Below are 11,380 nucleotides of genomic sequence, written 5' to 3'. Positions count from 1 at the left end.
GAAAGTAAGAATTCACCAAGGGACATGGGGGGAATCAGCGTGGGAGCTGTTTCCCCAGGAGGCCGGGCAGTGTGTGTGAAGAAATCATGGGGTGGCAGAGGCAGAGGTACACGTGACCCCCCATGGCCCATCCACCCATCGCAGGCCTAGAAGCCTCGGTAAGAGAAAGGGGACAGGTCGGAGGCACAGGCCACGAGGCGGGGGTGCAGGCTATAGGGTGGATACTGCAGAGCCCAGCATGCTGGCCCCTGTCAAAGTAGATGCTGGCAGGGGAGGTGACAAAGGGGTTCTCATCAAAGGTGTCACGGAGCAAGGAGCCCCGTCTGTTCCCCACGACCACCGTGCTGGGGCCGCCCTCAGCGTGGAGAACATGAAGGAAGCGGGCTGCCCCCCAGGCCACCGGACCCTGCGGAAGAGGGGCGAGCTGGACTGCTTGGGAGGCAAGAGCGGGAGAAGCACCCGCTGGCCTGTGGTGCCCAGCCGCCACCAGGCCTGTCCACACCACAAGCACGTGACTCGGATGACTCGGATGGCAGTGTCCCGGTCAGTCACCCCTTGGAGGACGAGCCCTTGGCCCTGAATCTGAGGCCAGAAACCACTCCCTCCAACCTATGGCCACAGCCTAGCGGCCAGGACAGCGGGCACAGAGGCGCCCCGTGGTATCTGCGCGACTAACCTATCCTAAGAGGCTCCCGTTGTTGATGAAGTCAGAGAAGGCCGCCATGGGCATCCAGAGGTCCTCTGGTGACAGACTCTGCTGCTCCTTGGTACGCGCTCTTTCCTCTGGGCCACTAAGACCCGGTATCTGGCCAGAGTTGTTATATGAAAGTGGTGTTGAAAACATTAAGTGTCCAGCCGGGGGTCGTGGCATACACCTGTAATCCCAGCACTCGGGAGGCTGAGGCAGGAGGACTGTTGAGAGTTCGAGACCAGCCTGGACTACAGAGTGGGCTCAACACCAGCCTGAACTGCACAGCAAGACCCTGTCTCAAAAAGACCAAAAAAAAGAAAAGAAAGTCAAGAGTCCTTAGGTCCCAAAGCCCTCTGGACTGGATTACGTGAGACCCTCTGCCACCTGGACATGCCACCCAGCTGTGGGCAGGTTTGGGGGGCACCGCCAGCTATGGGTACCAAGCTGGGGTCTCCAGGGCTAGGAGGGGCCACTCCCTCCCTGCCACCCCCAGCCCTGTCACTTACCTCGGTGGCTGAGGGCCCTCTCCACGCTGCCGTCCAGGGCCACATGTACACCTGCCGGGCTGTGGGCCTGGATGCGCACCACGCGGGCGGCCCCAGGCATTCATCTGGTGAGCAGCCAGGCAGAGGTAGCGGGGAAGGGGGCTCCCCAGGGAAAATGCTGCCAGGGCCTCCCTGCCGGCTCAGCTGTGGGAGCTGCAGCTGGTGCTGGGGTTCCAGGGGGCTGCATGGCCTTAAACACCATGTCTTCCACTGCCAGATGTGCAGCCCTGCCAGGGAAGGGAAGGGAGAAGGGTTCCATGCCAGCGGAGGTCATTCACAGGACCCTCAAATTCCTAGCAATGTCCATGGCAGTGAGTGACTTCAAGGATCACACCCATGCTGGGAGCCGGGAGGGCTGGGCCAGTGCTAGCCCAGCTTTTTTTTTTTGAGACAGGGTCTCACTATGAGGTTCAGGCTGGACTTGAGCTCACTTTGTAGCCCAGGCTGGCCTCGAAATCAGAGTGATCCTCCTGCCTCAGCCTCTCGAGTGCTGGGATTACAGGCATGAGCCACCACACCGAGCTTAGCCCAGTTTCTAACTGGTCCTGGCCAGCAGGACAAGTCTCATGCGGCTATTTAAATAAGAATTTCAGCCAGGTATGGTGGCACATTCCTGTAATCCCAGCACTTGGGAGGCTGAGGCAGGAGCATCACCATAAGTTTGAAGCCAGCCTGAACTACATAGTGAGACCATCTCAAAACTGCCAAAAACATTAAACTTCTGTTCCCCAGTCACAGAGCCTGAGAGTGCTCCTTGCCACATACAGCTGGAGGGCATCACAGAATATCACAGCGCAGAACACCGCCGCCCTCACAGAAAGCTCTAGCACTGAGATCTAGGAGCCCCTGGGCTGCGGCTCCTGGGAGTCTAAGGCGCTGCCGGGGGCCTAATGATAGCTGAGCTGTGCCTTGCTCAGCCAACGGAAAAGCACCTGCTGCTGCCTGGAACCGCAAAGATTTGTCTTGGTGAATCCAGCTGGGCAGCTGGGAAAACCCAATCACCACCCACAACCGCGTATCTGTCTACCTCTGAGACTGGCATTCCACCCCCGGCCTCCCAAGGCAGCAGGCACTTCCGGTCCCTGGTGAAGTGAGCCGCTTTCTGCCTGTCCACTGTCGGGGGGCTCCTTGGAATCGACTGCACCACAGGCCATGCCACCCCGTGCAGCACAGGTCACTCCCTCCCTGCAGGGCAGGAGAGCGCTCCCCTTAACTGTGAGCACACAGGGCCCTGGCACGGGGAGGCGCTCACCAGAGCCAGCACCTCTGCCAGCTCGCAGCTGGGGCGCACAGCTGGAGCCTGTGCCGTACACCCTCGCACCCAGTCACTGTTACCCAACGCAACTTCCCGAGAGGCTCTGCAGCGCAGCGACGCTGCAAGACTTCCATCTGGGAAACGGCCGCAGCCCAAGTGTGCCAGAGAGCAGCCCGGCCAGCAGGACTGCCTGGGTGGCGCCCCTGCTTCTCCCGTCCTTCCCCCACCCCGGCCGCTGCAGGCCACAGGCTCTGGGGTCCCAGCAATTCCCAAGAAGCCCGCTTCCTTTCACGGTGCTCCCTGCAGTCGCTTCCGGCACCTCTCCAGCCTCCTGTGTCCCCGGCTGTCAGGTCAGGCCCTGGTGGATTTCTAACTTGTGTTCTGGCCCAAGTCTACAGTCTGATGGGCTTTTCTGTCTTGGCAGAACCCACCAGAAGCAGCAAGTCCTCTCTGAGCTTGGCTGCCCCTTGAGAAATCCCCTCCACACTCAATGGCAGCCCCCCGCCAGTGGCCACACCCCCAAATCACAGTGGCGAGGAGCAGGTGGCTCCCCCATGAGGGCGCTCACTGCGGCCCCCCAACCACAGCGCCCCATGCTCCAGTCCGCCCTCCTGCGCCTGCCCTGCTCACCCAACCCTCCGAATTAGCGAGCCAGAGGCCAAGGGCCTGGCTCGGGCCCGCGCCGCCTCTCACAGGCCCACTCGCCCCGCAGGGTGGCCTCTGGTGGCTGGAGGCTGGGGCACAGCACACGAGCATTGCCTTTTTTCAACCAGTTGCACAAGGGAAGCTGCCGGGCTGGAGGCGGGCAGCAGGAGCCCTGGCAGCTCTGGCCAGACCCCCGCAAACGGCAGACAGATGGCACTGGGCACCATCGGTGCTTGTGCTCTCCGGCTCCCTGACAGTTCTGGTGTCTCCTAGCCCCACCCAGCCCAGTCCTCCGCCCTTGCCCGCGCTCACCTGCCACACCAGGCCCACTTTGTGGCGGAAGGCGTGCGTGTGCACTGCCCCACACATGGCCCCCACTGGGTTCCAGAGGCTGTCCCACCCCGTGCAGCAGGGCTGTGCTGATGCAGCCCGTGGCATGGTCCTCTCCCCCCAGCGCCCCACTGGGTACAGCACAAAGCCTCTCCTGTAGTCAGAGCTCCCCACGGAGGACACAGACCTGACCATGAGGGTCAAGCTGGCCAAGCCCTCACAGAAATGGTCCAAAGCAACCAAGCAGGACCTGGACCTCGAACACAGACACAGCCCCCAGGAACAGCTGCCCTGGCCCTGCCCCCTGCCCCTCCCACCCCACGTGTGCACATCCACCATGGTGGCCAGGTAGGGGCAGTCTAACCCCATCCCAGGCCAAGCCTGCAGGTGCTGTCCAAACAGCAGGTCACCACGGTCTTGGGTAAGTCAGTGCCACACACAGTCAAGACTCCCGGACGCTGACCTCAGAGACCACTTGCTCACCCTGAAACCGGACGTCAAACATCCTCAGGCCACGGGACCCCCTGTGGCCAAAGGTGAACTCCAGAGCAGGGATACCACCAAGTGCCCCAGCACACCGTACCAGGAGCCCTGCGGTGAGAACCAGACAGGGGAAAGGACCTGCGACCCAGGACCTGAGGGATGAGGCCGCATCCGGGCCAGGGAGAGGCACCCTGACCACCCCGGCCAGCCTGCCCTAAACTCCCACTCCCGCTGGCCCAGGCTGCCCAGTAGTGGCCAAGGTGGAAGGCCTGCTGCTTTCGGCGCAGCGGGCATGGTCCAGAGCTTGTGGCCCACCAGCAGTTCCAGCCCATGGGGGCAGAGTGACACTGAGCCCGGAAGCTGTAGCAGGGGTCAGTCCAGGCGGTCCTGCCCAGTGTCCACAGCACAAGCCCCTGGGGTAGCAAGTGAGAGCACGGAGGAGCCGCTGCAGAAGACGGAAGCTGGGAAGCCCACGCCTTGGGAAGTATAGCCTTTCAAATGGCTCCCCATCTGCAAACTCAGCTTCCCACGCATGGTGCCAGTGGTAGGGCGGGGGCCGCCGCAGAGATCCATGGTGACACCCCACAGGCAGGACAGCCGGGGCAGCGGGCCCACCGCCAGCTTGCTCATGTTGGGCTGTGCTTGGGCCCCAAGGAACACCCTGGTCGGTGCCTCCCAAGCAGGCGGTGAGGCCCCCTCTGTCCAGGTGGGCCAGGGCTGCAGCCTTGGGGGGCAGCTGCGGCTCCACCGAGTAGATGCAAGTGTCTGAGGGCCGCATCTGGGTCATGTCCACCAGGCCCGGGGGCAGCCACAGGGTCAGAAGGCCAATCACAGCTGCCAGCTCCTCTGGGCTCAGGTCTGCAGACGGCCAGGGTGGGGTGCACGCGGCTCGCAGCCTACAGGCAGCACCAAGGCGGGCTGGCATCGCTGTCCTGGTCACACCACACAGGCCTGAGCAGGAAGGTGACGAGGGCTGCACCAGCAGCACCTTGGACTCACAGTGGAAGCTGGGAGCGGAAAGCTGCACGACAGCACTGTCCAGGTCCTACATCCACCCAGGGTCGGTTCCCACGAGGCAGGGCAGAGGAGTGGAGGAAGCACCACCCTGTGGGCCGGACACCGGAGTCAACCTCGGGTCTTGTAACACAGTTCCAATTTTCTGTGCTGTGGTTGTGCCAAGTCCTCCTCCACGTGGCGAGCCCAGCATGGTCCTGACCTCCAGGGAAAGCAGCCAGCACCAACCACAGTGCTGACATCCACGGTGCAACAGGGCAGGAACACAGGGCCGCCACCCTCGCCAGGCCCTGCCCAGGGGTCAGCAGGACGCACCGTGCAGCTCCGCAGCACTCGCTAGCCACGGCCAGCGTCTCAGGCCGTCTCCCGGGGCTGAAGGTCTGGGAAGCCTGGGCCTGGCCTTCAGATCTGCAGACCCAGCTCTGAGCCATGAGACCTTAGGACTCTTGCACATCGGGTGCTTCGCTGGCTGACAGGGCAGGAAGCTGAACTGCTGGCACTGCCTTGCAGACAGCGGGGCAGAGGCGTCCTCACTGATGGGACCCTGAACCCCACAGGCGGCAAGGTGGCTGCTGGGCACCAGAAGGCTGTGCGCAAGGTGCGGGTTGCAGAAACTTTCAGAGGGAGGCCAGGAGTCCCAGGTGGCCCTCCAAGTAACCCAAACCCACACCAGGCAAGCCCTTGAGAACCCCGAGGTCCTCAGTGAGGAGCGCGCCAGCCAGACCAGCATGGGGACCCTGCGCCCTCTGCTGGCGGCTGTGGGCACCTCAGAAAGAAAGGCCGGCTGCGTTCTTGAGAGCCAACTTCATAGGACTCAGACAGCCTGAGAGGGGCCCTTGGCAGGCAGGTGAAGGGGGAGGCGGGGGATGGGTCTGGAGGACCGCGCACCCTTGTGACTGCCCCTCGCCACCTGAGCATGGCACAGGGTCTGCAATTTTAGAAAGAGGTCCAAGTACTTGTATTTTAATAATTTCTTGACATCGTAAAAGTTTTACATTATGATCCAAGAGGCATGGGGCAAGGGGCAGCGGGACAATGAACAGACGGGGCCCACAGCGGGAGGAGCGGCGCGTGGGCTGGGGGTGTAGGTTGATTACTGAGCACTACCCGCCGACTCCTCTCTACAGGACCCGAGTGGGGGCAACGCGCCCCAGGCTGGAAACGCACACCGGAAGCACGGGCATCGGACGGGTGTTGCGGGCCGCCGACAGGCTGACCCCAGCAGCGACTCCCAGTGGTAGAATAGTAACCGCTGGGGCTGCTGGGGTCCCCACGGAGCCAGGACAGGGAGTGGTACCACGAGACGGTCAAGAGGCAGCAACTCTTCTGCAGTTGCGCCCTCCCAGCACACGTACACACACAGCAGATGTGCACGTGTGTGCGTGTCCCACACAGTGACGCTTTCCCTGGAAGCACAACAGGATACAGACAGTTCCCGCAGGGAAAGCCCAGCGGGAGCGAAGGCCCGGCCTAGGCGCAGCGCCCAGGGACTGGTTGTGGGGTTGGAGGCCGCAGCCTCAGCTTCTCAGTGCTTGGTCGTCCTGCAGCTCCCCTGGCACCCAGTGGCCGCCACCCCAGGGGGGGGGCGCCCGGGACTGCAGCCGGCACGGATGGCGCCTAAGACAACTATGGCCTCCAGGCGGGGTGAGAGGCCTGGGGGCAGAGGGGCCGGTGTGTAGGAAACGAGTGGAGGGGCCGCAGCGCCACACAGGCGAACACCCGCGACAGAAACTTCGGGAGGAGCAGGGGTCTCACTGATGCCTGCAGGACTCCCGGCCAGAACCAGGTTCGGGAGGAGACGGGTCAGAAGGGCAGCCCTGAGTCATCCCCAGGGCGGCCAGCGCCACCGTCTCACAGGGGCAGAACATGCCAGCCCTGCCTGTGACAGGAACGGAGGACAGTCGCCCGGCCACCCCGGCTCCTAAAAACACCCAGCACTTCCCGAGTCTCTCAGCTGCCACCCAACCCATCACTGAAAGGAAGAAAACACAAAGCCTAAGACGTGGGAGTGGGCGAGGGAGAGAATCAGAGCCTTGTGCCCAGGCCGTGCCATGGAGTCCGGCGGGAGCACAGGCTCGGGGCTGGGGAAGGAGACGAGAGTTCCTGAGCCTGAAAGAAGAGGTAAACACGGCACGGGACTAGATGAGAGCTTCATTAGACTCTAACTAAAAACAGAGAGGTGTGACCACTACTTCCAGCCGGGCTCCCGTCGCAACAGTCAGGTAACAAAGAGGCGGTGTCGGTCTCGGGCCAGACTCACAGAGTCCCCGGCCCCGCCCGGCCGGCCTCAGTACAGCGTCTCTGCATTGCTGCTCCGGGGCCGTTTGATCTTCTCGATGTTCTTCAGGATCATGTCGTGTAGAGTGACCTGGACGGTGGGAATCCAGGGATCAGGTGCCCTCCGGCCACTGCCTCACCCCCACTCGCTGTGATCATCTCACACCGAGCAGAGAATGCACTAAGGCCTGTAACTACCACCCCTACCTGTAAAAGCCCACTTTGTGCGGAAGACAGCCAGCAACCCTCTCATCCATCTTAGAGACTGCGTGGAGGTCAGGGCTCGGACACACAGGTTTGGAAACTTAATACCTTAACACGCACACGAGCCCCCGCCCAGCAAGAGGCCTCACACCGAGGCCTCCTCAGCAGTTTTGAGGCACCCGATACTGGGTGTTTGAGCAGAATTTGCTCCGGGATTTTTCTTTGTTTTGCTGGGGGTTATTTTGGAAATGGGAGTCTCACTATGCAGCCCAGGTTGGCTTTGAGCTCCCAACCCTCCTGCCTCAGCCTCCTGAGAGCTAGGATTACAGGTGCACACCCCCAGCTGTTCTACCTATTTCACCTCCACCCTTGGGTTCTCAGGGAAGCCAGTGTGACCATGGCCCAGGGCCAGGGCAACTCACGTATTGATTCCTCAGCTCTGAAATGATGAGCCGAAGGCTGATGTATTCCTTTTCGTCGATCTCTGTCACGGTGCGGCGATAGTCCTCCTGCAGGGACACGGTGCAGGACTCGTCCCCAACCTGCTGCAGACAGGCGGCTCTCGCCCGGCAAGGCCACCCTCCGCCACAAAACCCTAACTTACCACGTGGGGGTATTTAGCTATTTTAGAAACCAATTTGGCTCTGGTAATATAATATCTGGAAGGAGACAGAAGGAAGCTGTGGGGACCCGGCCAGGGCCTCCCTGCTCTCCCCGCTTATCCCAGGCCAAGCCCACACAGCACACCTGGAGATCTGGTCCAGGTAAGATGCAGCTTCACTCTCAACAGTTCTTAGTTCTGCAACTGTCTCCTCCTGGAGAAAAAAGGTGAGTCAAAAGCCACTTCCAAGCTGAGCATGGCAGCACACACCTGTAACCCCAGCTCTCTGGGAGGCTGATGCAGGCAGATTACAAGTTCCAGCTCCAAATTTTAAAAAGTGGGACTGTCAGTCAGTGCAAAGGCCCTGGGTTCAAAGCCCAGGGCCACAGAAGAAAAACTCACTTTTCTGCCACTCCATGGTAGTCCCAAAGAAAAGAGACAAACAAGACAACGCAGGGGAGGTGGAGGGTCTCTGCAAAGCCTTCTGCCCCCTTTACCTGAATGGACACCCCGAAGTTGTTTCCATCTTCTATCCTGGGAATCAGGAGCTGTACCCACATCTTGACCTGAACAGTGAGAGGATCAAAGCCCACGTTTGAGGACTTCAGCCTTTCCTGTGATTTAGTCGCGATTTATGCTGCTGGGGACGCACACCACAAACAACAAAGCCAGCCCAGGCCCCGAGTCCCCAAACCCAGCCCTGCGGCTCCCCCTCGCCCACTGCCCCCAGCAGCGCCAGCCCTCCGCACCGTGTTGCACTTCTCGATCAGCAGCCGGATCTCGGGCTTCACCTTCTCGATGATGTCCACCAGCTGCTGGTTGCTCTGCAGCATCCCGCTGGGCATCACGAACACCTTGGTTCCTGGCGGGGGAGGGGAGCGGTTCTGGGGATGAAGGTCACGCCGCTTCTACCTTTCTCTCCCTCCCCACCCACGAGCTGCTGCGACCCTGGCCTCTTCTGTCACAGCCCTAGACACCACCACCAGAATCAACCAGAGATGTGTGAATCAACAGATGAGCAGCTGAACTACGCCCAAAGTTTTAGGAATACAGAACAACCTCTATTCGGTGGTACAGAGGACTGAACCCAGGACCTGCACACTGAGCAACATCCCTAACCCTTTTTTTCATTTTGAGACAAGGTCTCTGCCCAGGCAGGACTTGAAGTTGTGATCCTCCTGCCTCAGCCTCCCAGAACACTGGGATTACAGGCATGAAGATCACCGTTGAGTTCAAGGCCCACCTGGGCTACAACGCGAGTTCAAGGCCAGCCTGAACTGCAGGGAAACCCTGTCTCAAAAAGAAAAACGAACAAACATTAAAAGGGAAAAAAATAACATGGAACTGAGACTTCCATGAAAAATCTGAGCTGTGTAGTCTCTACCTCCAATCACTCTCCTGCGGCAACATACACCAAGTCAAACACCCCATTCTTGGAAGAATCGGTTTAGGGAGCGAAATAATAACCACATCTGAAGGACTTGCGAGTCCTGGCTCTGGGAAATGAAATCAGTGTCCCTCGCTGGCCTGGAGGACACCAGACCCAGCCTCCTTCTCAGGCCTGCTGGCCACAAGGGGGCTGGGGTGAGCTGGGCCCTTACCTTGCAAGGCCTCTTCGCACTCATCCAGCTTCCGCTTCTTGAAAGTGGGCTACAGTACGAAGAGGTGGGGTTAGCCAGCCCTCAGCAGCCACACACCCACCGAAAGGAGCTCTCAGGGGAGCCTCATCCCCTCCCTGACCCCATGGGCTGTCTTATTGGCTTCTGCACAATTTCCCAAACAGCTTTAAGAAGTTCTTCCCAGAAAGCAACTTGCACTGTGTTGACAAGCCTAAACTTGCAGGAACTATGACACACTTAAAGCAATCAAAGAGAGGGGAAGACACTGTAAAGAACAGAAAAAAGCAACCAAGGTAGGCTGAGAATAATTAAAGGACTATGTACAATCTACTAGCTCTACAAATAAACACAATATCCTATCAACACACATGCAATCAGCACCTGCTATGTAGCAGCGACAAAGCTAGGGGCTGGGGATACAAAGACATTTATCAGGACTGCTCCTGCCCTCCAGATGTGCAAGGGCGATGCAGACAGGGAACGTTCCAGTTCCACACGTGTGATAAAACCGTGTGGACGCGGGACTGATAAAGACGAGATGCTGAGGGACCAGAGCGAAGACAGGGACAGTCAGTCACGCAGCTAGAACGTCTCACAGGGCAGCAAGACTCAAGGGGCAAGAAAGTCTTACTCAGAGCCAGCAAACACAAGGGAGCCTGCAGGAAGTTTATCTTGCTTGAACTCACTCTCCGACCCTGACAGCGGCATTAAGGTATTTGCCTCACGCTGTAAGTGGGCACCACTGGAGTCACCCTGCTGGTAACACTCGGGGTCCTAGTTTCCACAGATAAACTCCGCTGTCTTTCAAAGTTAGTAAGGAGCAGAGGACCAAGAACCTATTGCTTGAGAACGCAGTGATGAACCTGGACACTTACACCGTCCAATCCATCATGGCTGTTGGTGAGGAGAATGGGGTCGGGGACTGGGAGGTTCATGTCGGAGTGGATCTGAGTGAGGTCGTGGATGTTTAGGGTTGGTTCCTGAAAGAGACACCCGCCCCAAAGCAACGTTAGTCTTTTCAAGCTACACGGAAAAAGTATTTCATTTAAAGGCCAAGAAATGAGGGTGCCTTACAGCACAAAACAAAACAGGACCAACACAATTCGTTCCATTTCTCCGAAAGACTAGAGCCAAAAAATGGGAAATTTAAGGGGGAAAAGAAAGTGTCTCTCACCTTCAAAAAACTATCAAGTTCTAACAACTTCTTTGGGAAAAAATTTGCCACCAAGTCTTCTGCCTGGATAAGAGGAAATACAGCCCAATTAGAAACCGTCTCCCTACACTCGCTCCTCCTCGGGGAGCTCCCTGCCACTAGTCGCATCGCGCTTTTCTATTTCACTCACCTCACTTGTGATCCGCTCCCTGAAAGAATCAACCTGAAGCAACAAGGACAGAGATTCAGTAAGAGCAACCGGGGCGACGGCAGGGCGGGGAGCCCCACGTCCAGCTGTCTTTCCCTCACCCTGAGGTTGTAGTGAGAAGCTGAGAGGCCCCCAGACTGCAAGTACTTTCTTTTTTTGAGGACCCACTTCTCCATCTTGGGAGAGGGAAATCCGCGTCCTCTGCCCTCCCTCCCGCCCTCCCCGCGTCTGGTGCTGCGCGAGTCTGCCAAGCAGACAAAGACCGCTATGCAGGAGGGCGTGAGCGCACAAACGCTGGGCTCCGGCGGACCGGCCGGGGCGAGACGGGCCCGCGTCGGCAGCGCCGGGGGCGGGG

General features: G+C 59.4%; 1 protein-coding gene and 1 pseudogene across 2 annotated transcripts in view; both read right to left on the bottom strand.

Moving 5' to 3' along the window:
* Positions 1–146: 146 nt before the first annotated feature.
* LOC102029255 lies at positions 147–5,303 on the bottom strand (annotated as a pseudogene).
* A 607-nt stretch (positions 5,304–5,910) lies between these two features.
* Psme3 (proteasome activator subunit 3) overlaps positions 5,911–11,380 on the bottom strand; it is a 5,953-nt gene continuing 483 nt past the window's right edge. The window contains exons 1-11 of one of the 2 annotated variants that reach the window (XM_005394477.2): positions 11,127–11,253; positions 11,008–11,040; positions 10,839–10,901; positions 10,540–10,644; positions 9,647–9,695; positions 8,795–8,907; positions 8,543–8,611; positions 8,192–8,259; positions 8,049–8,103; positions 7,867–7,953; positions 5,911–7,331 (exon numbers count right to left, since the gene is read on the bottom strand). In XM_005394477.2, coding sequence (XP_005394534.1) covers positions 7,251–7,331; positions 7,867–7,953; positions 8,049–8,103; positions 8,192–8,259; positions 8,543–8,611; positions 8,795–8,907; positions 9,647–9,695; positions 10,540–10,644; positions 10,839–10,901; positions 11,008–11,040; positions 11,127–11,201 — 798 coding nt within the window. In that variant the 5' untranslated portion in view covers positions 11,202–11,253 and the 3' untranslated portion in view covers positions 5,911–7,250. Of the gene's footprint in view, positions 7,332–7,866; positions 7,954–8,048; positions 8,104–8,191; positions 8,260–8,542; positions 8,612–8,794; positions 8,908–9,646; positions 9,696–10,539; positions 10,645–10,838; positions 10,902–11,007; positions 11,041–11,126; positions 11,254–11,380 lie in introns of those variants that run through there. The other variant, XM_005394479.2, reaches the window with a different exon arrangement.

This window comes from Chinchilla lanigera, unplaced genomic scaffold (assembly GCF_000276665.1).
Source record: "Chinchilla lanigera isolate Chin_1 unplaced genomic scaffold, ChiLan1.0 scaffold00050, whole genome shotgun sequence".
Lineage (NCBI taxonomy): Eukaryota > Metazoa > Chordata > Mammalia > Rodentia > Chinchillidae > Chinchilla > Chinchilla lanigera.
The sequence above is the reverse complement of the archived record's forward strand: the minus strand, read 5'-3'. Positions and strand labels throughout refer to the sequence as shown.